Source organism: Pimephales promelas, chromosome 18, assembly GCF_988280905.1.
Source record: "Pimephales promelas chromosome 18, fPimPro1.hap1.1, whole genome shotgun sequence".
Taxonomy (NCBI): Eukaryota; Metazoa; Chordata; class Actinopteri; order Cypriniformes; family Leuciscidae; genus Pimephales; species Pimephales promelas.
The window spans coordinates 20798483-20825911 of record NC_142786.1 but is presented as its reverse complement, the minus strand read 5'-3'; the positions used below and the strand labels follow the sequence as shown (position 1 = coordinate 20825911).

General features: G+C 36.9%; 2 protein-coding genes across 3 annotated transcripts in view; both read left to right on the top strand.

Moving 5' to 3' along the window:
* The first annotated feature begins 541 nt into the window (after positions 1–541).
* On the top strand, positions 542–10794 carry lypla2 (lysophospholipase 2). Its single transcript, XM_039680720.2, has 10 exons — positions 542–654; positions 2168–2260; positions 3196–3227; positions 3302–3367; positions 3470–3517; positions 4692–4762; positions 4989–5062; positions 5154–5255; positions 6100–6276; positions 8323–10794. Exons 2-10 carry the CDS (start codon positions 2183–2185, stop codon positions 8371–8373), a joined length of 699 nt encoding a protein of 232 aa, XP_039536654.1. The 5' UTR covers positions 542–654; positions 2168–2182; the 3' UTR covers positions 8374–10794.
* Positions 10795–13053: 2259 nt separating this feature from the next.
* The window catches only part of ankib1a (ankyrin repeat and IBR domain containing 1a), a 92581-nt gene continuing 78205 nt past the window's right edge, over positions 13054–27429 (top strand). For both annotated transcript variants that reach the window (XM_039681177.2, XM_039681176.2), the window contains exons 1-3: positions 13054–13272; positions 18259–18537; positions 25548–25848. In XM_039681177.2, coding sequence (XP_039537111.2) covers positions 18350–18537; positions 25548–25848 — 489 coding nt within the window. In that variant the 5' untranslated portion in view covers positions 13054–13272; positions 18259–18349. The remainder of the gene's footprint in view (positions 13273–18258; positions 18538–25547; positions 25849–27429) is intronic.

The window sequence follows — 27429 nt, the reverse complement described above, 5'->3', positions numbered from 1 at the left end:
TACATGTACTTACCATAGTGATAACAGTAAACTAATTACATACAACTAACACTCAACCAAACCCCAATCCTACCTTAACCCTACAGTAAGTACATATTGTTGATTATTATCAGTACTTAAATATAGAATTACACTGTAACAAAGACACCTTGAAATAAAGTGTAACCAAAAATACAATCAAATGTGACTGGAGCAGTGAATATGACACTATTTTGAGCATCCATCACTACAAACCCATTTTTCCTCACTTATGCATAACAATTTGTTGTTGACAAGTTAAATATTTAAAATAATTTTGGGTCTGTTGTGGTATTTGTTTAATAGATTTCAAACAACAAAAAAATTATTGTATTATACCTTTAGACATTTAAAAAAAGTGATGTTTTTAGTGTTTATTTATTTTTATAATACTTTTGTTTTGTACTTTCAGTACAGCACTGTGGTCAACACTGTTGTTTTATTATGTGCTTTACAAATAAATTGGAACCGGAATTTTAAACTTTTACCTTATTTACAAAATAAGGTACAGTTTGCTGGCTTTTGCAACATTTAAGCTTACGCGGTTGCAGAAACGCGATGACGTCACGTCGCCGTGTCCCCGCCCCTCTCCGGCAGAAAGAGCGGAAGTTCCGTTGTGACCTGGGATAGCAAGCGGTGAGTCAATACATTTGTTGCAGTTAACCGCTGTTTATATCTGTTTTTTCTGCCTGAACACTAAAATGTATTCTACCCACTGACCTTGGCTTTAACGATCGGTATAAAAGCGCAAGTTTGTCGCTGAGCAGCGTGATAGTGGGCTTAATCGCGGGGGTAGAGAGATCCAGCTAGCTCTGTCTCTGATGCTGTGGGTTCATTGTGACAATAATAACGTTACAGGCGAAACAGGATTAAGCTGCCGATCATGTCGCTCGAGTATTAATGAAACGACCTAGCGGCTTTATTTATACATGAATCATGTCCTTGATTCCATCAGGCTTGAAAAAATAACCTATGAGTTTCTATTGTTTTCACTGCCCATCCCTTCCTATTCCTTGTGAATATATGATCGTGGTGTTCATCATGTGACGGATTATTGAACTGACGCATTAGAGATGATCAATACAGTCATTTGTTAATGTGTATCAATGAGCCATTGTGTGGCAGACGCTCAAACTGGTGCATAATATTAAGACGCCATGCAGTTTCATTGGAAAAGTCATTTCATATATTCTTCTGGTATTTTGTGGAGATTCCATAAGCAGGTGGTATAAGTATTTGATAACATGTGCCAGTACTAAAGTCTAGGAAGTCAGACTGACCGATTAAAAACTCAGACGGGCACATAAAGTTTATTCAAGTGTTTGTTTGAAACTAGGGATGCACTATACAAATTTGGCTGATATGGATAACATATAATTATTTATATTTGAAAGATAACTGATATATAAATCTAAATCCACATTTACACAAAATTTTCTCATAATTTTATTTAGCCTATATGACAGACATGTGCTGCACATTTTACACTTCACTGTATTTTTTTTATGTTTCTAACCATATTTTAAGCAATTTAAACCCTTCAAGTCAAACATGAAGGAAATAATCCATTATTTATCGACCATTCGATGATTCGATCGGCCAAATTTTCTTATTTCTTGTCACAGTCACCCAGGCCTCTCACAAACACAAGTGAATCCATTAAACTGGAGTGTTTTGCCTCCTGCAACTGTCAAGATTTGATTTCTCAGCACTGTCATGTGGTTCCAGGAAAACAGGGACCCGTGGTTTTCATTTAGGCTTCATTAGTTTTCTGGGAACTCGTCTTAAGCAGACGTCTGCAAGTACAAACTTGTGATCTGAAGAAAATGAAGCTCTGCGTGTATGATTAACATAAGCGTCAGTGCTTATCCAGTGACTTAATCACCCTGTAATTTTTCACTTTTTTTTCCTCAGTCTAGTTTTCAATAGAGCACTTATAGATGGGCTTGCTAGTTAAAATGACTAACAACACTGGCAATTAAACCAACTTTTGTTAATCATTCTGCAGCCTGCTGACAGTTTCTTTCTAAAATTGCTGGTTTGTATCTTTAATAACCATTTCACCCATACATGCCTGGGCCTTTGTGTTTTACATAAACATGTTGTGCTGATTGCTTTTGAACTTGTTGTTTTTGTATTTTTCTAAAAGCACTCCTCACATTGTATGTGTGGCAACAACATGTCTGTACCTCTGCTCGCTGAAGCCGTGACCGTGTCTGGGACGGAGAAGGAGACGGCTGTGGTGAGAGAACAGTCCAATCATTAACCAAAATCTGATGTTGCTCTAGAGAGATTCATTAGCATTACAGAGGCCAGGCTTCAAGTTTATTTGAATGGTTTGTTCTCCCCAAAATAAAAATTCTGTCATCGTTTACTCATCCTTATGTTGTTCTAAAACCATAAGACTTTGATTCATCTTCTTCAAACCACAAATTGATGTTTTTTTATTAAGTCAAAGAGGTTTCTGAAAGACTGAAAATGGAAAATTCCTGTTCATAAAAGGCATCAAAAATCAAGTCAAATGATTTAACCCATGTCTCCTAAAGAGATCCCTTATATGGTAAACAGATTTAATTTAGCCTTTTATTCACATCTAAACAATGACGGACACATGCATAGAGCTCATCAAGTATTGTAAACACGGACACTCAAAATGTGAGCATGAGAACCAATGAGATTTGTTCCAGAGTGTGATGTTTAGCATATGTGATTTTCTCTATGTATGTTTGTTTATATGTGTATAAAAGCCTAAATTAAATCTATTCATCATATAAAGTGATCATATCTCTTCACAATACTTGGGTTAAACCATCCAGTTCATATGGATTCATTTCAAAACACATTTATAACCTTTTTGGATCTTTCAAGTTAAAAGTTTTGGACTTTCGTTAAAAATATCTTCATTTGTGTTTCAAACATCAACTAAAGTGTAATGGTTTTGGAACTACGTGAGTAAATTTGTATTTTTTTAATAGCGATGCTCTTTCACAGTCTGATTGAATGTCTATCTGTTGCCTTCTTTATCAGAGGAAATAGGCACACAGAGAGCTCAAGCTTGCTATTGAGATGGTATCTTCATATAAAATAACCAAGAGTCAGCATCGAACACAGGAAATCGGTCCTCTTTTGGGCCTTGCAGAGAGATTAGTTTCACATCACATTCTGTTAACTTTGCAGGTGATCTTCCTTCATGGCTTGGGTGACACAGGGTAAGTTCTGTTCACTACCTGCCTGATTTTCCCATGGCCCTCGCATGAAAATAACCCTTTCATGTTCCTTCTAGACACGGCTGGGCTGATTCGTTGACGTCTATTAGACTGCCGTATATCAAATACATCTGTCCACACGCGTAAGTGACTTGCAAAACATTTTAGATGTGTTGGTTGTTATGCAATAAAGAAGTATTGTGTAGTTTATTGCAAAAGAAGTCTGTCATTTTTTCTGACTCCAGACCCAGAATCCCTGTAACACTCAACATGAAGATGACCATGCCCTCATGGTAAGCTGCCTCTTCTGCGGGTACTTTACAGCTCTAGTACAGTTACTTAAAAGGAAACAAAGGAAATTTATGATGTAGTATTTCAGATTCTGCTCTATTTTAGGTCATTTAATCAAATAATTACATTTGTGATATTGAGCATGTGACTTTGTTGCGGTTAAAGTAAAAAGGATTTTTCAGTTGTCAGGTTGCTGATGTAATATAATAATCAGCTTTGAAATCACAAGAATAAATTATTTAAAAATATTAGGGCTGTCAAACGATTAATCGCGATTAATCGCATCCAAAATAAAAGTTTCTGTTTACATAATATATGTGGGTGCACTGTGTATAATTATTTAATATATATAAATACACACACATGCTTGTATATATTTAAAAAATATTTTCATGTATATACTGTATATAGATTTATATATAATTTATATTATATATAAATATAAATATTTGATATATATAAATAATATTTTTTCATAAATATACATGCATGTGTTTGTATTTATATATATACAAAATAATTATACACAGTGCACCCACATATATTATGTAAACACAAACTTTTATTTTGGATGCGATTAATCGCGATTAATTGTTTGACAGCCCTAGAAAATATATTACATTTTAAAATAAATACCAACATTTTAAAATATTTTAAATAGAAAACAGCTTTAATATTTTTTAAATAATATTTCACTATTATTATATTTTTTTAATCAAATAAATGCAGCCTTGATGAGCATTCACGGCTATATATTCTAATCAGTGTTTTTTAAGTTTTATATTTTTATTAATATTTTTAATAACCTTAATTTTTATTTTTGTTAATTTCAGTTGATTTTTTTGTAATTTAGTTAGTTAGTGTGCTTTTTGTCTCTCTCTCTCTTTTTTTTTTTTTAAATAATACTATATAGGCTTAATTTATTTTTTATTTCAGTTTTAGTTTTGGCCAGTTTCATATATTTTCTGTTAAATGATTTTAGCACTAAAAGTTAAGGCAACATTTTTACTTTTCGATGTTAATATATCAGCCAAATATTTTAATGGTTTGTTAATATTGTATAAAACGGGGTAAACTATTAAAAAAAATTCAAAATAAAACCATTTTCCACTAGTGGATTTTTACTTTTGGGTCCTTTTTTTTGTTTAATTCTTGTCTAATTTTTCATCTTCTCAGGTTTGACCTGATGGGCTTAAGCCCAGAATCCCCAGAGGATGAAGCAGGGATTAAGAGAGCAGCAGAGAACAGTGAGCAGAAGTTGTTTTTTATGACACACATGCACAGTGAATACATCATAAGCTGTACATGACTTAAAAACATCCAAAAATTGGCTTAGTCTGTGTCAGCCAATGTAAAACCACATGAACAAACCCATCAAGTTAATGAAGAACACATGTAATGCGAGAGAATATTGTTATATGCTGAAATTTGATTATGTGGCGCTAAGTATAGTCCGCTCCCTCTCTTCAACAGTAAAGGCCATCATTGATCACGAGGTGAAGAATGGTATACCATCTAATCGTATTCTTCTGGGTGGCTTCTCTCAGGTAAGTGATCCCTCCTGAAAGTTTGTAGGATCTGTTAAATTGCTGAGGGTGCAGTTGATCTTCAGTTTCCGGTTTGTTGTTTGATGTTCAGGGTGGAGCTCTGTCTCTCTACACCGCCCTGACCTCTCAGCAGCAACTAGCGGGTGTTGTTGGACTTAGTTGTTGGCTTCCACTTCACAAGACTTTCCCACAGGTACAAGACATTTAGTGTTTGTGTGAGAATAAATGTGTGTATAATCAGGGCTTGATATGCATTTCAGCAGTAGCGTTTAACGCAATCACTTTGGCGGGTTAAATTTGATATATAAAAATACATTTTTAAGTTTTAGTCTTTTAAAAGGCATCTGAATTGATCAACTAAGTGCAATGTACTGTTGTGAATACATATCAATCTGAAACGCTTCCAAATCTAATTTTCCACAGTATAGATACGCACACACAGTACACAGTATATATCTGTCCGACAGCGAGTGACACACAAGCCCGCCTCTCCTCACTCACTCGTTTCATTTGCTTCGGATGAATATTGTTGGTGTTAGCTTATTGTTAGCTTGAATTTGACGTAGGATTGTTTTACGAATAAATGTTCTTGTTCCTGCATATTTTGAGCTCATAAAGCCACCTCACAGCACTAAATTGAGTTTTTTTTCGCTGCTTATTGCTCTTAAACAGTCAAATACACACATAATAATGTCAAAATGCTGGTTTAGGCGAGTATTCACATAAACACAGTTGGTTATGTTTTAAGTGAACACAAATCGTTGAGAAAGAAACCGCACGTGTAACAGTATAATGGATCAGTGTGGCAGGTCTTAAAGTGACAGCTGCCTAATATACCTGTAGCCAAATTATAGTTATAGATAATATAAAATATATCTATTTGGCAGTTTTTCCCCATGGTATCAATGTCAAAATTGTGACCAGTGAAACTGCTGAATTGAAATCGCAAGCTTGTGATTTGATTTCGAATCGTGAAACAGGTGTCAATGCCCTGCCCTGATGTATATGTCAATATCTATCTGCTTTTTCTCCATTAGGCTGCAAGTGGGAGTGGAAACAAGGGCACTCCCATTCTGCAGTGTCATGGTGAGATGGATCCCATGATCCCTGTGCAGTTCGGGGCCATGACAGCAGAGAAGCTCAAGACCATCGTCTCTCCAGGGAACATCACCTTCCGCACCTACCCGGGTCTCATGCATAGCTCCTGTCCTCAGGTCAGTCTTTCTGTTGCACTCACAGAAGCCTCAGGCCTCACTAATACGTCTTCGTTTGAAAACGCATCTTTTTCTCTCCGTTTTGGCCTTCTGTCCACATTGATACGTTTTTTTTTTGTCAATGAAGACTAAGGTTTTTGAAAACTTTCTTCCAAGTAGATTAAAACGGGGGTACAATGGTGTTTTATGTATTCAGAGTTCTTTACAGTGTTAAAGAGATGCTAAACATGGCCAAAGTTTAAAGAATATTAATTTTGGACGAATAAAAGAGAATTTCTGTTCCTGAAAATCTTCCGGGTTGGTACAAGTTTCGGCTTTTTTTTTTTTCGATCGTGGATCTAATGACATAGACGAGAGTGGCGCCTCCATATCATGCTATATTTGCTTCTTATTTATTATATCCAGGGAATTGGTTGATTCTGAAGATACAATTTATACAAAATCGAAATTCACTTTAAAGAAAGGCTTTCTACTAAACCAAACTTAATTTAGTGGTCAAAATCATGTCTGACCCATCAAATCTTCCGATATATTGCCCATCTTACTCATGCTGTTCAATTTTCATAATCAGCATAGATGTAAAAAAATAACATTATAATATTTTAACAAAAATGAAACTAAAAGCGCTTATTTAGTGGCTACTTCACATATAGTGGGCCTATACAGACTCTCTAAATATTGAAATTAACATTAACAATGCTGTAGAAGTGCAGTTTATTAACAGTAGCTTAGTTAACTAGTCTAATTAAAGGTATTGTAGGTAGGAATAAAAAATAAAAAAAACATTTTTCCAAATTTGTTTTAACTTTCTGTTTAAATCAATGCATAATTAAAATGTACTCTGATAAAAAGAGTATAAAAATCGAGTGACTCTAGACCATTTAATCTGCACTAAACGCAGCTCATCATGTGACCAAACACAGCCCACACGGCACGCCTCCACCCGCTCGTTTTTTTTCTGGAAAGACTCAGTACAGTCTATCTTGCTTTTATGAATATAATAAAACTAAAGACTTTTTGGAGATATGAAGGATGCAATACTACTCTATAGGTACTCAAGATTAACATGAGATTGACTGAAACTGAGTGTTTCACCCCCCCCCCCCCCCCTTTAATGTCGCATGTTTACTAGTCATGTGACGCATATTGTACCCATAGATATGTATGGTTATCCCGGCATTGGTGTGCCTGCTGCTATAGACTTTCATAGTGTTGCTAAAGAGAAATGTTCAGATGCCTGAAAATTAACTCGCAGTTGATGTCCTGCTGCAAAACATGACCATTGCTTTTAGACCATGTGATTTTGAGACTCAACACTGCATGGTGGGATATTTTGTTAATAAAATGATCGTGCCAGAAGAATAGCGTGAGAACTTTATTGTGTCTGCTCTCTTGGTATCAAAAATTGCATTTTCAGATGGATGAGCAACTTTTGATTTTCTCTTATGCTCACCAAGGCATGTATTTGATCAAAAATGCAGTAAAATATAGTAAAAGTAATATTGTGAAATAATATTAAAAGTTTTTTATTTTTTATTTTAATATATTTTTTTAAAGTGTAATTTATTCCTGTGATCAAAGCTGAATTTTCAGCATCATTACTCCTGTCTTCAGAGTCACATGATCCTTCAGAAATCACTCCAATATGATGATTTGCTGCTAAAGAAACATTTATGGTTATTATTATCACTGTTAAAATTAAAAAAAGTTGTGCTGCCTCATGTTTTTGTGAAAACCATGAGTAAAAAGTTCAAAAAAGCATTTATTTAAATCTGACATTGTAAGTGACTTTTGTCTTTCATTTGCCTTTTGATCAAATTTAATATCCTAACAGAATAAATGTATTATCTTTTTGAAAAGAACTGGGAAAAACAGTATCGTAAATATCGCTCAGAAGTAAACTTTAGAAGCAAACTCCTGTGAACCAATAATAGGATGAGATCTGAACTGAAATCATGCAAAATATTGTCTTATATGTTGTACAGTAGTTATGTCAAACTATATTATTTTACTAACACCCATACTGCTCTCTGATTGGCTTTACAGGAGATGTCTGCCGTGAAGGAATTCATTGAAAAGCAGTTGCCCCGAGTCTGACCTCAATCTAACTCACTGTGACCCTTAGACACTGACCTCTCACCTCAGACCTGCCATTCTCTCACAGGAAACAGCCATGATCCCCTACAACACATGAGCATGAATATTCAGTTGTACATACTGTGAACATGCAATACATGCAAACCATCTCATCTCACGCCTTTCTTTGTAATTTCATACATCATTATTATTATTATAAGTGACAACAGTTAACATCCGTACATACAATAATATCCTATGAAACTTTTTTTTTTATCTCATTAACTTTCATCATACATTCCTGTAAGAGTTAAATCTCAAACCGTTTCCCAGTCTCTCTCTCTCCCCTGCTCCTCGGTCTCTTTCTCTTAAGCAAGGCGGTAAACGTAACATTTTTCCAGACAGCTTTGTCGCAGAACTTGGAAAAGTTGAGATGCTGCAAATCTGTGTTGGTGGAGGGAGTTAGTGAGAGCCGGTGCCGTCTGGAGCGAGTCTCGTCGCGCTGCTCTGCTCTGCATGCTGGTCCCACGGTGCATGGCTTCATCGGGACGCTGCAACTCATACTTTTGTTTAGTTTAACTAGAAATGTGAGAAAGGCAAGCTTAAATGTCTCAAATAAACTACTAATGACTCATTGGAATCGTCCAGTATGCTTTTCTCTCCATGGAATAAGAATTCTGGCACAAAGTCTATATGCAAAATTCGCTGATTTACACCATGCAAGTACTTATATAATAGACTTATTTAAAGGAGTAGTTCACTTTAAAAACCTTTGCTGATAATTTACTCACCCCCCCATGTCATGCAAGATGTCCATGTCTTTCTTTCTTCAGTTGAAAAAGAAATTAAGGCTTTTGATAAAAACATTCCAGGATTTTTCTCCATATAATGGACTTCAATGGGGTCCAAAAGGTTCAAGGTCCAAATGAAAGTTTCAGTGCAGCTTTAAAGGGTTTTAAACGACACCAGACGATGAATAAGGGTCTTATCTAGCGAAACCATCTGTCATTTAAAAAATAAATAACAAAGTTTAAGTTTTATAAGCACAAATACTCGCCTTGCTCTGTTCTGTGATGCACGTTCGTGACTCTCCTGTTCGAACACGTTCATCAACATGAACTAATCTTTGAACTAATCAAGTCATTTTGTTCGATGAATGAACCAATTGACTCTAAAAAAGATTTGTTAATTTTTATAAACGAATTCGACCAGGAGAGTCACGAACGTGCATCACAGAACAGAGCAAGGCGAGCATTTGTGCTAATAAAATCTTTTTTTATTTACATTTGAAATGGCTGATGGTTTCACTAGATTAGACCCTTATTCATTGTCTGGAATCATTTAAAGCCCTTTGAACAGTTTGCACTGTCTGGACCCCATTGAAGTCCATTATATGGAGAAAAATCCTGGAATGTTTTCAATCCAAAAGAAAGAAATGGACATCTTGGATGACACGGGGTTGAGTAAACTATCAAAGGTTTTTTTTTTTTAAAGTGAACTACACCTTTAAATTAAAAACATTTTTTTTTTACAATAAATGCACATAATCAGCTTTAGTATCTCATTGTAAAATAATCAACGAGACTAAGCTCTTGACATCATTAATATTATATCGTGAGTCACTCCAGACGGGCCGATCATTTTTTTCATTTGCTTTAAACATCTTCCCAATTCCCCGGTCACCTCATGACGCATCATCCTCCACCCATGTGACCAAACACATTCAAGTGTTCTGGGGTCTCAGATGGCATATGTATATACATTTCAGGTTCCATATTATTGCATAAAAGTATTGTTTACTGATACAACCTATTAACAAACGATGGAAGGTCACAGCTAAGCAGCAGCGTGGCGATTAAGCCTGCTGATATTAAAGAATTATGAGGTAACCTTAATTAACTATTAAAATTGAAATATGAGTCATTTCTCTCACAGTTTGCTTGTATACATTTGAAATGGATTATTAAAATGTGTGATGATATCTCTAAACCAGTCGTTTGCAAAGTAGTGAATGTTGCTTTTTTAATCTAAATAGATGTTTTTCAATTATATATTATTTCAGTGTTATTTTATCTTCTAAGTCCATTTGACTTCCATGTTTTCATAACTGCTATGATCCCCTCTTTTCTAATTGGCATTATTCCTTATTTTTAGTTTTTGAGCTTTAGACAGGTTTCCTATTTGCCCTGTGGCTTGAGTGTTTATTGAATGAATCATGGGAATGCCAGGCACAAGTTGGTCAGCAGAAATGGGCAATATCTTTGGGTTTAATAGTGAACTTATAAGTTTATGTCCTCCTGAGTTGTGCTTTGTTGCTGGGTTTTTCTTTTTTGTCTTTAAAAATCTGTTCAGTTGTCTTTATTTGAAGTGTACTGAGGAACAATTGGTTCTTCAGAAACTTTCCCAAAACACCTGTATGTGAAATAAATGATGCAAATCACAGCAATGCAGTCCTGTGTTTTATTGATAATGTCAACTTTAACCGAGCAAGGCATGCAAACGTCTCAGACCTCCATGCACAGCACATGTTATGGTTATGTACAGTAGGCTACAACATTGAGTCTCTCGTTTTGTTTTTCTAACAGGAGGCAAGCAAATAGACCAAAGGGTGTAACAGGTTTAAGGCATGAGAATGTGTATAGGCCTATACGCCTCCAGTAATAAACCAAAGCTTCTATTTTATTTTCTTTTATTATGTCTTTTATTTTCTATTTATCTTTTAATTAAAACAGGTCTAAAGTGGGTCAAAATGTGTAAATCACAAGGAAAGTGACAAGCTGCAGAACTGCTGTCCTCAACACGTGATCTGTTTTAACTGCTGCTTGAAATAGTACTTAGCTACATCAGCCTGTATTTGATATAAATCATCTGACACATGGATTTACATAACATCTCTCTAAATATCACAATAGCCAGACTGGTTCAGTTCATTGTTCACATTTCCACAAAATTACTCGAGCGCAAAGACTGAGTTTGGACTTTGGAGTCGATATAAAAGTTTCCTTTAGGTGGCGCAAATAATGAGCCAATGATGTTCAATCTGATATTTTGCCTGTTTTTTTTCCAACTGGTCATATTTGTAACCCTGTTGTAACCAAATGTTTCTTCTGCGTTTGAGTAGTCTAAAGTTAATGATTTATTTTGCACAGAACTGTAAATAAGAAACAAAACTATTGAAAAAAAACAACTATTGAAAATCAATGAAAATACATCTACCATATAACATATACAGTATTAAATTGAATGAATGAATAATAATAATAATAATTAAAGCTGCAAGCAGCATTTATCGGTGTTCAAGCAGTTCAGGCCTTTAAGCACAAAAGCATTGAAAGGCATTCAATTTTATTTGACATGCATTTATGCACGGACATAATAGATGTAAAACACCATTTACAATCAATACATTACGCGATTATAGCGCCACCTATGATCCGATCCTCACGAAACTTTGCATGCTTCCTAACCATGTTAGGACACATATGCTCAACGATGAAGTGACAACGACAACGACAACTTTTGTGAAGTTGTGACTTTTTGGGGGGGATTTAGGGGCTTTTGACTGAATTTTGCCACAGACCACTATCTAAATGAGCCTGTTACAGCCAACCAAATGCAAAATTTCAACTTTTTTTCGATAATTATTTATCGAGAGAGTCCAGAGAATAGGCCTAGACTGGTTTTGGTCCCGATTGGGCAAAAAACCAGGGACTAGTTCGCAAAAGTGGGTTTTGGACAAAAACCGAAATAGCATTTTTTTTTGCTCCAAATGGAAATCAGAGATATACATCTTGTCCGTCTTGAGCCAGGGATTACAGTGGTGTAAAAACATTGAAGCTAAGTCAAACGGTCTAGGAGTTATGAGCAATTTAGTACTTTTGGCTGCTGTAGCGCCACCTATGGGCCAATCGGGGTCATACTCTGATAGCTTCTCCACAATTCGAGGCCCTACCATCTGACAAAGTTTCACAGCTCCAGCCCTTACGGTTTGGGCTGCACGATGCGTTTTAGGGGATTTTTTTCTTTTCTTTCTAGCAAATACAATAGGTTTTCAGCACTTCGTGCTTGAACACCTAATAATAAATCTATGCAAAATACACGTAAATAAAAAAACAAACATAAAATATTTATTTTTTAAATACATAAATCAATTTAGAGATAAATTAAAAATTAATACACAAAACACAAAATAATTAATGAAAGAAAAATGAAAATACAGAGTTGGAAATGATGAAATAAATACAATTAATTTAGTCCTGAATTTATATATATATATATATATATATATATATATATATATATATATATATATATATATATAGTTAGAAGATAGTTATACACATTTATTTAATGATTTATTTAATTATTTAATTAATGATTCCTTAAATTAAATTAATATTTGAATAATTATTTAATTATTTCAGAATACATTTGTTTGTTTGTTTAATTTGAATCCATTATAGAATTATTTCACTTTCAGTACTCTGGTATATATATATATATATATATATATATATATATATATATATATGTGTGTGTGTGTGTGTGTGTGTGTGTGTATTGTAATGTATTATATATATACGTATATTATTATTTTCTTTTATTTATTATTTTCAGTTTTAGCTGTGCATCCTCCTGTGCGGTAGGTGGCGGCGAGTCACTCTCAAACTCGGTCCTTCATCTGCCTTTAGCACCGCGAAGGAGACGCAGATTATTGTCCTATGAAATGAGAGCATGACCAGCAAACACAGCCACGAGCACCACCCCTATGATTATACAGTTCTTTATCATTTCTTTTTACTTAATCGCTAACATGATCGAAGGTCTGCTGCCTGATAACAATCTCGACATAAACTTTTGACACGCCGCTTGCTCTGGTCATTTGATGTGTCAACGCTTCATGGATACGTCAGTGATGAGGTACGTGTGTGTGTTGATCGCTCTTGTCAACTCGCCTTGGTTTGCAAATCTCCGCTTGACCAGCTCAGAAGGTTAAAGCTCTGCTTTATCAAACGTGTTTGTTGGTATAGCGATCTGTCAGTCATACACCGTCCGGTGTTGATGAACTGATGGAGCTGATCAGCTGCTGTCAACACAGTAAATGCATCCTTGAAAACTGCAGCCAGAGTTTCAGAGCTTTGGTTTAATCCTTAGACAGTCGTTACAAATGCTTCATGAGAAATCAGAGAGAAACCCACTCCACCACCACTGTAAACAAATATGCAATTCACAGAGCTAGTGTGCAGTATTAATCCAATACATTGGGATGGATTATATGAAAGTCAGGCTTTGGTGTCTGTTGGGATATTGTCAGTAATTGCTTTCTTTTCAAAGCCACAAAGTAATCTAAAAACTGTTTATGTATATTATGTTTTTTTTTTTAGTTTGTCTCCATGTTTGAGTAGTCCACCCGTATGACTTTCTTTCTTCTGAAGAACAAAGGAGATGTTGTTCAGCATGTCACCATTCGGTACTATTGACTAACATTAAAGCAACATAACCTTCAAGACTATGGATTTTCTGTCTAACTACATGTCGTTCTGAAAAATTCCCACATTTACTGCTGAAGTTGAAGTTATGGTTATGGTTAGGATTAGAGTTTTTTGGGGTTAGGCCTAAAGTTAACAGTAATGCAAGTACGTTACAAATACAATGACCAGTGTGCATGTACATAATAAGTGTATTTTAATAAGTTTATACGTAAGACCATCTAGTATAAATCAGACTGACATTCCCCATTTGGTCTTTCATGCTATAAAGACATTCGTACAGGCTTGGTAGATTGGTACTGTCACTTTAAATGTCAGGTTACTGCATGCTGTTCCTTTCGGCCATGGTTATTATTTAGCCTGGAGTTTCAGACATTGTTAAAAGTGAAAACGGCACAGCAGTTGAGGATCATCTTTTAACACAAAGCCTGCATTGTTTAGAAGTAGCCCACTGCCTGTAAAATGAATGCAAATGGAATTTTACCGTTAATGGACACACAGTATGTTTAATGATTGAGCTCTGGTGTGGGGGAAGCTTGTGGAACAGAAACGTTTCCTTCTTCTCTTTGTGTGCCTGCCAAGTGCTGCTCTTAATTCATCTGTTCTGCATTCTCAGACGTCCCACCTGAAAGTGAGCCTTTTCGACCACAAGTCCAAGAGTGCATTTATAATGTTCTGAAATGTGCTTTGTTTCTAGTGTAACTCCACAGACGTTTATATGAAATGATGTGGAAAAGAACAACAGAGCAGACAGAATGACCTAAAAAGCGTGTGCTCCCACTCACTCATGCCCGATCGGTGCACCTGCTGCCACTCTCTGCTCACACAACCCTCTCAAGTAGATTTATTAGAGCGTGACGTGATGCATGCTGGTTGTTTTGCTGATGAAACATTATATCCCTTAGGTCATGCATCCTTTTAAAAAAGTTTGAACAGTTTTTTTTTTTTTTTTTTCAAAAAGACGCTCGGCAGTTTTATCTGATGGACATGTTTAGAAAAAAAGTGTAACTATAAGATCAGATAAGGGCACCTGTGCAAGATTTTTATTTGCACAATGTGGTCATATGCAAATGAGTGTGTTGTGTGAAGCTGACTGGTTTTGTTTCATTAGGGATTTCCATAAGAGAGTTATGAGAGTTGAATAGTGGCTTGTTTATTTTTCCCACACAAGTACAGTAGCTTCATATGAGTAATCGGTAAAGCTAAAGGGAATGGTTGTTTTACTGTTTAATATGCCTATATGGGGCTGTTAACACAGAACTGATTTAGATTTTCTATGTAAACATGTGCTAGACTGACATGTCTCATGCAGTGCTCAAGTTAAAGCCCTCCTATGGTGTTTTTTTTAGATGTTCAACTTTCTTTAGTGTGTAATGTTGCTGTTTGAGCTTGAAAAAGCTCTGCAAAATTACAAACCAAAGGGAGTTATTCTCCATTTCAGTGTCAGTGTTTCTGAAATCCTGAAACGCCTCCATTGTAGCATTGAGTTTCCTTCCAATAATCTGGTTGAGTTAGTTAGTAGTGTGTTTTAAACTCATGGATATGGTAAAGGGTGTGGCATTTCCCAAACATGCTGGAAGCGCTTAACCAATTACAACACTCTGATCCAGCTGACCAATCAGAGCACAGTGTGCTTTTCAGAAGGAGGGGCTTCAAAGAGACAGGAAGTAAACAGAGCGTTACTGACAGACTGGGAAGAGAGGAGCTGCAACAATGGACAATATGTGGGAAAATAACGTTTTTTCTTTAACATTACCTAATCTAGTAGACCGAAAACAAAATCAAGACTTCTTAATCAATATCAAGGATTCAGTTCAGAGTTCAGAAAGACTTCATGTTTCATGGATTCGATTCGATTCAAACAGTAATGTTATCTCAACCAATAATGTGAGATTGTTCGGGGTTTTTTCTGTAAGGCTGGCCATTGACGGACAAGGAAAGTGTATGATTTAAAGGAGCATTTCACACATTTCAACATTAATCTTTATTGAAAGTGGATCATATATGTAGTCGAAATGTAAAATAATTTTTGAATTTGGTGCCCTCTTGTCAGAAAATATATATTTGTTAGTAAGACAACATAAAAGCTCTCGTTTATACAGGCTGTTTATTCTTATTTACTTTCAAAGCTATGGGTTAACTTTTGTCCAGCCGATCTAGGCGTTTTAAAACAAACACACAAAAAACCCAAAGAGCCTAAAAGACAATCCTAATAATAATAGGCTGTATTGTAGGGCCGCATATAGGTTTATTTTTGCTTTGTTACATTATTTAGGCTATTTTCAAATGCATCAAGTTTACAAAAAAACAAAAACATATGAAGAAAACACAATCTATTGAGTCAGCATGTTAAAGCCGTTAAAGGGATACTCCACTTTTTTTGGAAATAGGCTCATTTTACAACTCCCCCAGAGTTAAACTGTTGAGTTTTACCTCTTTTGAATCCATTCAGCCGATCTCCGGTTCTGGCGGTACCACTTTTAGCATAGCTTAGCATACATCAGTGAAGTGGACAAGACCATTAGCATTTCTCCCAAAAAAATTACCAAAGTGTTTCGATATTTTTCCTATTTAAAACTTGACTCTCCTGTAGTTACATCGTGCACTAAGACCGACGGAAAATGTAAAGTTGCGATTATCTAGGCTGATATGACTAGGAACTATACTCTCATTCCTGCGTAATAATCAAGAAACTTTACTGCCGTACCATGAGTGCAGCAGGCGTGATGACTACAAACTTAGTCCTGGTCATGTTGGAAGCTGGGCACTATTTTCAGGCGCTACGTCATAACATTACGCCTGCTGCACTCATGGTACAACAGTGGACGTTTTCTGATTATTACGCAGGAATGAGAGTATAGTTCCTAGTCATATCAACTTAGAAAATCGCAACTTTACATTTTACGTTGGTCTTAGTGCACGATGTAACTACAGAAGAGTCAAGTTTTAAATAGGAAAAATATCGAAACACTTTGGTCATTTTATTTTAGAAAGGCTAATGGTCTTGTGCACTTCAATTATGTATGTAAGCTATGCTAAAAGTGGTAACGCCAGAACCGGAGATCGGCTGAATGGATTAAAAAACGGTAAAACTCAACAGTTTAACTCTGGGGGAGTTGTAAAATGAGCCTATTTCCAAAAAAAAGTGGAGTATCCCTTTAAAGTGCCCACTGCCTGCTCACGTCTTTTGCGCGCTCAAGTTCGATTTCAAATGTTGGCGCGTGGTGTGCGCGCTCATAAAGGAAGCAACGCGCTCCTTTTTTTTTTTTTTTCAAGTGCGTCCAGGCAGCATTGAGATAAAAACAAAAAACATATAGTCTATGAAAACATAAAAACCAAAACAAGTAGCATTCTAACTGAATGAATACAGCTAAACTATATCCTTTACTGAGCGCGAAGCAGCAGCGCAGCCAGCCACAGATGCGAACCGAGTGTTCTATGTGTGTGTGCGCTAAACTGTGGCGCTGTTACAAAATAGCCTAAATTAAAGCATTTAAAGATGGGGATAAAACATAAGCTTATTATATTTAGAATACAGTAATATATAACTGCTTATAAAGGAATAAATATCAAGGAGTAGATCATTGAAAATTTCTTTCCATTGGTAAAAATAAAAATGCAACTGGTCGACCAATAAGAATGTCAGTCAACCAAGACGGCATCGACCGTCTTTAGTCGACTAAACGACTAAAGTTGACGGCCCTAACCATGACCATTCAAAAATATTACTGGGTTTCTAAAGATACAAAGCTTAATGCAAATGGGTGAAGTGTCCCTTTAATTTGTCTTTCAAGATCTTTCATTTCCAGCCAAATGGGATGAATGTGTCCATAATAGATTATATGAAATGTATCCATTAAAAATAAAAGATCTAACCATTGTTTTCATTTTGAAAATAGAAATGACCAGAGAGTGTTTATAAGATATTGATTTGGTCACACAAGACTTTCCTCCCATGTATATTTATTGAATTTTGAAAAAGCTTTCTCCTGGGACAATATTAGAAATTTTATCAAATATATAACTTATTATTTGTATTATGTATTGTTGTTTATCATTTATTACTGCTATAGAGTTTGCCTTGGATATAGCCTTTGATGCTGATATGGCTTTAAATTATAAATAAATAAATACAATTGACATTTACATTTGGATGCTTGTGGTGCAGAAATGTTGCACTTTAGCTTTAAGCCTAAAAAGGTGAAGGGAACAGACTAGTAGTGGGCGTAGAGATAATGCAGCACAGAGCAAAACCTGATTGTCTGATCTCATACTTTTAAATCGAGATTGCAAAATGGTGCTGTTGATTTTACACATTGATTTTACATCCCTTGATGCACACGGGATGATCACACTGTCAAATAACCATTGCCACACCATGCAGCCAATAACTGCGACCATGTTGGTGTGTTTACAGGACTTGCGGTATGCGGCCCGCCCCTCTTGCGCTGGCTGAGTGCTGAAAACTGCATGTGGGCCGCTCTGCGGGTCCCAGTCCAGCTCCCGCCATGGGAAATACCGCCACCAAGTTTCGTAAAGCACTTATCAGTGGAGATGAAGGCCTGGCTTGTCAGCTCTATGACAGCAACCCCCAATTTAAAGAGTCTCTGGAGCCAAACGCGTCTTATGGGGACCCCTATCAACACAACACACCACTGCTCTATGCCTCACGCCATGCCATGACGCGCCTCATCAGGTAAGAGCTTCAGATGAATGGGCACCCCCAAATACAAGCATAAGCATCCATAAGCACAAGCATAAGCATACAAGCATGAGTTGGGCTAAGTGTAGAATTCAGAAACCCTTGTTATTGTTGTAGGGGGTGCCCACGGTTATGTAGATACAAATGTCTGTCTCATTCTAAGGTAATAAAAACATTACGGTATACAAGTTCTTAATACACCACTGAAAATGATGTCATATTGCATTTCTGTTAATAGATAATCAGAATTTTAAGACTGTTTAAACTGTATTAAAGCTACAATATGTCATTTTTTTCTCCGTTAGGGGTCTCTAACCTCTTACAAAAACAAATGCATAGATTGATGATGCAGTGATAAGTGAAATCATGGAACTTGTCGTCATACCAACTGATCTAATAATCTTTATGGATGAAAGAAAACATTCATGTTTTTAACATGACTCTGAGACGCTAATGAGAGCAAGAATGCATTTGAGTGTGTTGAAAGATATAATGTTATTCATTAGTATAACATACTGATCATATTCTAACATTTCATCATGTTGAGCTATATTACATTGATTAGTTTTATGTACATATGCTCTCTGTCAAGTCGAAGTTGGTCGCGGATGCTAGCTCTCGGCAAAACGCCACGCCGATATTGATCCTCAGTTTAGTTCTCCTTTAGCCATGGTCCGTGATGTTTGAATGAAACGACAACATTGTGAGCCTGCCACTAGACGTAACGCAGTTGTCTACGTCTGTTGCCATGGTTACTAGGGTGGTGAGAGCGGAAACCAAGGATAACGCTGATATTATGTCATTGACAGGCGACAAGTGAACAGGGACGGGCACCATTTAAAATTGTGAATTTCTATGAATTTACAAATTCTTGGAAACATTTAGGGTAATACAAGAACACAATTGAAATAAATATATAACACTGTGCATGTGTTTTTTGGGATATTTTGATACAGAATTCTTATATATTGTACCTTGAATGTCATGGGGAAAGCCAAACAGTATGTCAACATTAACAGCACAGTTGGGTTTGTAGGGTTGATGCTTCAGGGAGAACAAAACGACTCTGAACAACTTTCCCATGTTGGCCCCTAACAGACAAGTCCTAGAGCAAATATGCATGGAATGGGAAGCTTGTGTAGAGCCTGTGGCGTTTTTTGTGCAATACAAGGTTATTTTTGCATGGTTGTTGAGTTCCAGTGTTTGGTATTTGAGTCAAGATCACTTGGAGCTATGAAGCCAACTCTTACTTGCAAGTGTAGTAGTTAATGCACCCTTCAGAGATAATGGTTGGTAATTACCAGCTAGAACAGCTGGCCACTGAGGACTCTCTGTCCCTCCTCTTTCTGTGTCCTCTCTTTATTTTACAGCACATTGGAGCACACTACTAGTAACCTCAATCATTGCAGAGCCTGATTTCAATTAACAGACAAATAGTTTTAGGTTTAGTTTACAATAATAATACCGGGCATAACTGTACCTTTGAAACACTGTAGGGTCTCTGGCCCAAATTGCTGCTAATTGTGGCCTATGCAGACAGAGAAAGAGCAACTGATAGACGTAAAGTGACAAACCTCAGTTTATTCTACTGTGCAGATTTGCAGATCATACCACAGTAAAAGGGGGGAAAATCGCTCAGCATTCTCCACAAATTGTTGGATGGTAAACACTGGAAAAATGGCAGTCAATATCTGCGTTTCCACTGCAATTCACCTTTGGCTAAGCCCCGCCCCCCTTAGTTACTGTTGCTACATCCGTCAAACTTCATCTGCGCTCTGCGTGGCTTATGCTGTAACAGCTCATCCTGCTGAAATATTATCGAACTTTATAAAGCAGCAAATAAAGTGTCCGATAGAAGTAGGCAAAAGGGGCTGCAATATGCGTTCGAAGGCTATATTCAAGACATACAGGTGAAACGCAAGAAACAGCAAGGCGTCCAAAATAGAGGCAAAAGCATAACGTTACTGGTCACAGTCAAAAAAAATTAACCACCGCATTTCCTACTAATTGGGACTAACAATATCAGGGAGCAACACTGGGTAGGTCTCTATTCACTTCTATAATCGTTATTACAAAGCAAACGGACTACACGAGTATAACGTTGTATTTATTAGCAGCGTGTGCTAGCGTATCAACAACCGGTATGAGAACCAAAATCATAACCTAAAACATTATAAAACGGTCTAACTAGTATAACTTCACACTCACAGTAAGGTTAGAAGTAAAAAAAGATGTGCTTGTTGATCTTTGAGGCGTTTAACGTTAGCTGACTGAGGACGTCCATACAGTTTAATCCAAAGACGACACTTGTCAGGATTTTACTTCAGTTTTGGGAAGGGGAAAAAACGGACACCCCCCTCCAACCTCTCTGGGAAACTCGTATCTGTGTTACAAATGTCCGAGGCACAACGTTTAACCATTCAACGGTAATAGCCTGCCGAGACCAAAAATACGAGAGGCCTGTGTTGAAAGTCAATAGAACGCTGTGAAAAGGTGTCCGACCTCTGTGGGAGCTCGTTCTTAGCTGTGCTGTGATTGGTCAATCTACATTCTAGGGCGTGGCTTAGCCAAAGGTGAATTACCAGGAACTATTTGTCCCAGGAACTATTTGTCCCAGGAACTTTTTTCATAGGAACTTTTTTTGCCCCAGACCGCTTGCTTACTGCGTTTACACCGCGGACTAAAGTACCGGTCCGGGGCGGAAGATGTAGTGACGTTGAACTGCGTGTGACTGCTCCTCCCAGTCTGCGCATTTGTTTTGAGTTTTGTATGGAGGAGATTCAAGCTTCAAGCGCACACACACACACACACACACACATATATATATATATATATATATATATATATGTGTGTGTGTGTGCTTCAAGCTTGAATCTCCTCCATATTAAACAACACACACACACACACACACACATATATATACAGTATATATATATGTATGTGTGTGTGTGTGTGTGTGTGTGTGTTTAATTCTCTTATCTAATTCTATCATTAATTTCTCACCCTCATGTCGTTCCAAACCAAGTGTGCCGCACAAGCCCTGAAAAGTGAAGCCAATGCGTCTCGATCGCCCCCCCCACTGGCCGGTCCTAGTATAGGTCATAAACCCCGCCTCCCTGTGTTATTCAACGGCACGTGAGACCAACTAAACAACTTTTTTCCAAAGATGATTTCTGTCATTTACATCACGCTTGAAGTGTTAGTTTTTAAAATAAGTTTGTTTTTAGTTAGTTATTTGATTTGGTGGTGTGACATCATGATTGGTTCTCTGAGCGAAGTAGTCACTGAAGCACCAACAGACTTTTTTCGGGATCTTCGGAGGACTGAGGAGATCGGAGCTTTATATTTAATATCTAAATTTCTATAATTAATTTTAAAAAGTGCAGGAGCATGTGCTTGCGATTGATTCTGCGAGAGTGAGGGTGGGGCCGGCCTTGATTTCATGGCTTTACTTCCTGCTCACAACTGTGCATGTCTGGTCCCGAAATTGCTTCTGTGCAGACTCAAGTCCCAAGATTTTTTTTTACAGTCTATGTTCCAAACCCACAAGATTTTGGTTCATCTTTATAACACAAATAAAGATCTTTTTGATGAAATCTGAGAGTTTTCTGTCCCTCTGTTGGACAAAACTTTGGACTAAACCTCTCAATACATAAGGATTACTTTAATGATCTCTTTATACATTTTTGAAGCATCACAGTAGTAGTGGTGTAGCTGTCAATGGAGGGACAGAAAGCTCAGATTTCATCAAAAATATCTTCATTTGTGATCCGAAGATGGACAAAACTCGACTTGAGGGTGAGAAATTAACGACAGAAATTGGATTTTTGTGTGAACTATCCCTTTAACGTCAGTCAACCAAATTAGAGCTCAAAAATGTGTCCTTTGTTTGACAGTTTGGGAACAAAGAGTTGAGTAAACTACAAACACCATAGTTAGAAACACCTCCCTCGCTAGAACGGCCAGTTTGAAGTGGTTAAACATTTAAATTCAGACTTCAGGATCCTGTTGCTGGAATTCTGATTCACTTTTCATCTGCTACTGATTCCTGTAAAAACAGCCTGCCGGTCTAGACTACACCCAACATTTCTGAGGCGAAATATGTGTAGCTCTGACATTTGGCCTAATGTGTGGTCTTGTATTTAGTATGATTACACTTTCATTAGCCAGCATACTGCAGAACATAACACAAGATATCTGTCACATGCTTGTCTAGACTTTATTCTTGAATGTTGGTGTCATTCCTGATGAAATGCTTGGCTTTGCATTTCATGATGTGGTTATGTCATTATTGTCCTACATCTCACTGGGTTGCATTGTTAACAGGTGTCCGTGCCAATTTCTTAGCAGTTCATCCAGTCTTTCTGGCCTCTCGGGGGCAGTTGGGGAATGCAGGGAGTTAAAGCTGTTGTTTTCAGTTGCATCAACTAATAAACTCCCAGTGCTAGATTCACATCCGACTTCCCAGAACAGCTCGCTGAGTCATTTCCATGAAAGGCATTAGAGCCTGCTGAATGCATCCGCCAATTTCACTCTTAAATCTTACGAGGATGTAAGTTTGCTAAGTCCATTTTAGGGTGCATTATCAACTACTTTGAAGCTCCCACATTTAATTGGCTGAAATGATATCAGTCATCAGGCTGGGAGACACTGAGGATTCTAGCTGTGTGGAAAAGTGTCATGACATTTTCACTGATAATGTGGTTATGATCTTTCATCTTTTTATCATCTTTATGATGCCCTCTCATGTGTTATGAGATGCCAGCACTAGCTCGCCTGTATTTCTTCAAGTAATAGCTCTGGGAGGACAAAGGTTGGCTTTAAATTCGACCTGTATCTGTGTTTTATAGATGCTTATAAAATTGATATGCCTGAGAGTTATGGTCTTGGATGCTTATTGGTCAATACAGCATGACATAATTTACAAAATTTTAATAACTCTTGTTCAGCATATAACTGCTTGGCACCCTTGAGGCTTTAATCATGCAAAATCAATGAGTATTGATAATAGGTTATGCACAGTGATATTTTTTTTTATCTCAGTGATATGTTTTATTAATATTTTGAATTAGATTGTATTTTTAGTTTTCATGTTAATTTTAGTTTAGCCTGATTTTTTTTTTTTGTAATTTCCTTATGTGCTTTTGTCTTTATTATTTTTTTGTTTCGTTTTAAATACTGCTGTTTGAGTTAGTTTATTTATTTCCAGTTAATCATTTTAATGCTTTAACTTTAAACTTTTTTCAGTTTATTTCCAAAGAAACATTTCTAATTTTAATTTTTTCAACTTTATTTTATTTAATCTGTATTCCAATTTACAGAAATGTTATTACGTTATAATTTTATAATTTTCATAGTTTTAGTTAACGTTAATAATTACCCTGGTATGAGATATTTATATTTTTCCATATATATATTTAGTACTTTCACTACAAAAGAGCATGTTTGATTACGATCATCATGACATACCAGATTACAATATCAAACAGCATAACAAATTTTTTGTTTATTGTTGTCTACGTCCACATTTATTTAAAAAAAATAAGGTGCAAATGACTTATAATAAATCACAATAAATCACAGATTTTAATTAAGAACAAATAAAAATAAATTCCAGGAAAGGAGATTTAATAAAATCTTAAATTATGGAAATGTCTATAGTTCATATACATTTTTATAGTTTCAGATAATTAGATATACACTCACCTAAAGGATTATTAGGAACACCTGTTCAATTTCTCATTAATGCAGTTATTTAATCAACCAATCACATGGCAGTTGCTTCAATGCTTTTTGGGGTGTGGTCCTGGTCAAGACAATCTCCTGAACTTTAAACTGAATGGGAAAGAAAGGGGATTTAAGCAATTTTGAGCGTGGCATGGTTGTTGGTGCCAGACGGGCCGGTCTGAGTATTTCACAATCTGCTTAGTTACTCTGATTTTCACGCACAACCATTTCTAGGGTTTACAAAGAATGGTGTGAATTGAAAAGGGAAAAACATCCAGTATGCGGCAGTCCTGTGGGCAAAAATGCCTTGTTGACGCTAGAGGTCAGAGGAGAATGGGCCGACTGATTCAAGCTGATAGAAGAGCAACTTTGACTGAAATAACCACTCATTACAACCGAGGTATGCAGCAAAGCATTTGTGAAGCCACAACACGCACAACCTTGAGGCGGATGGGCTACAACAGCAGAAGACCCCAGCGGGTACCACTCATCTCCACTAAAAATAGGAAAAAGAGGCTACAATTTGCAAGAGCTCACCAAAATTGGACAGTTGAAGACTGGAATTTTGGCGTAAATAGAATGAGAACATGGATCCAATCCATCATACATTGTTACCACTGTGCAGGCTGGTGGTGGTGGTGGTGTAATGGCTGGTGGTGGTGAATGGTGATGTAATAATTTTCTTGGCACAATTTAGGCCCCTTAGTGCCAATGTGGCATCGTTTAAATGCCACGGCCTACCTGAGCATTGTTTCTGTCCATGTCCATGCCTTTATGGCCACCATGTCCCCATCCTCTGATGGCTACTTCCAGCGGGATAATGCACCATGTCACAAAGCTTGAATCATTTTAAATTGGTTTCTTGAACATGACAATGTGTTCACTGTACTAAAATAGCCCTCTATTTTAGCCCCCTATTATCTATAATTTCAGCAGATGTATATGCAATTTTATATAGCAGTATATTGCTAAATATAATAGCAATAAGTCATAGTAGTGCCTGATTTTTAAAATGATTTGTTTTTTGAGTTGGTTATTTTCAAAGAATCATATAAAGCTGTTTACAGCCTAAATGAATGATTCATTAAAGAATCAGCCTGAATCAAAATAATTATTGTGTGCAAAATGAATATGCACTAAGCCTAGACTATTAATCTTCAGTGTTTTGCATTTTGATTCATTCATAGCATCTACTGTTTATGTTGCTGTTGTAATTTGTATTCTTAAATGTAATTCTTAATTACAGTTTGTACCATTCTTTTCTTCCTATCCTGCAGGTCTTTCCTTTTCTCCAAAGATGGAAACCCCAACAAGTGCAACATTCACAATGAGACGGCACTGCACCTGCTGTGTATGGGTCCGCAGATCATGCTGTGTGAAGGAGCGCTTCAGCCACGGATCAGCCGCCCACAAGAGGACCAGCAGAACCGGGCCGAGTGCCTCCAGATGATCCTGCAGTGGACCGGAGCCAAGCTGGACAAGGGCGAGTATGAGAGAGTCAACGTCAACGCCACCGACAAAAGGAAGAGCACCTGCCTGCACTACGCAGCGGCCGCTGGCATGAAGAACTGTGTTGAGGTGACAAGATTTGTACTTTATGTAGTTTAGGTCTCGTGGTGTATTTTCATTCTTAAAGGGGTAGTTCACCCAAAAGTGAAATTTCTGTCATTACTCACCCTCATGTTGTTTTAATGCCACAAAACTGTCAATCATCTTCAGAACACAAATTAAATGTCCGGCTACGCAACTTTGATGCTTAAAAAAGTTCATAAAGAGATCGTAAAACGAATCCTTTTAAATTGAGCGGTTCAAGATTCTATCACTTTATAGACCATTTTGCAAGCTGTAAAACACACTGGTCCAGAAACACTTCCTGTTTCAGTTTGTAACTGTTTTCTTTATTTCACATGTAAAGAAAACATCTTAAAGATGTTTGTTTAACTTTTTGATTCGGTTTTATATGTTCTGTTGGTTGTATTTAATCCCAGCTCTTATGTAGTGTTAAAAAACTGAAACAGGAAGTGCTTCTGGACCAGTGTTGTTTACATCTTGCAAAATGGTCTATATAATGCACAGGTTACATTTATTTACATATAAACATTTATCAACTCACACCACTTGTTAGAGACAGAACCTCAAGCTTGTTCGCTTGATGTGCGAGAACCAATAATTAATTCATTACATTTAGCTCTTTTCTGGGTACTCAAAGCACTTTACATGGAAGGGGGAATCTCCTCAACCACCACCAATGTGCAGCTCCACCTGGATGATGCGACGGCAGCCATATTGCACCAAAACGCCCTCCACACACCAGCTTACTGGTGGAGAGGAGAAAGTGATGAAGCCAATCAGTATATAGGGATGATTAGGAGGCCATGATGGATGGAGGCCAAGGGGCAAATTTGGCCAGGATACCGGATTTAAAATGACCACAGAGTCAGGACCTCGGTTTGACGTCTCATCCGAAGGACGTTGCTCTTTGACAGTATAGTGTCCCTGTCACCACACTGGGGCGTTAGGACCCACACAGACCACATGGTGAGTGCCCAGGGCTTAAAATATCTCCGTGTGGCCGTGAGGGGAAAATTTTTTTATTTTCGCGATTAATTTTTGTCCAGCATTAATGTGTTAAAATATTTAATGCAAACGCAGCATCTGCTCTTTGTGTCATCCTTTAGCTAGGGTTATGACCATGCTGTTATTCACGCAAATGCTTCAAACCACTCATGCGGGACAAGAAAAATAGAACGCGCTGTCAGTGAATGTCCTCCTGACATGCATGCGCACACACATGAGTCAGAAAGACGCGTGCCAGTATCAAGTTCTCTCCAAGTTCACAGTTCACAGTTGGTGTTTAATAAGACCTGCTACAGTCGATGGAAACAGTCGGTCTTCGAATATTTCAGCGAGTTGTAAGTTTGTCCCCTGCTATAAGTGGCTCAAACCTCAAAAATGACGTTTTGGAATTAGCAACAGAGGCATGGAATTAGATGCGTAAGAAATTAGTCCTAGATACTAGAGCGTTTTAATGACAAAAACTTGACAAAAGTCTTGAAATGCATCATGTTGTGAACAATGTTTTGAGGTGTGGTAACTGTAGTATAAGCGGAATAATTGACTTCAGGCCGTTGAATTATTTGAAAAATAATGCACACACGA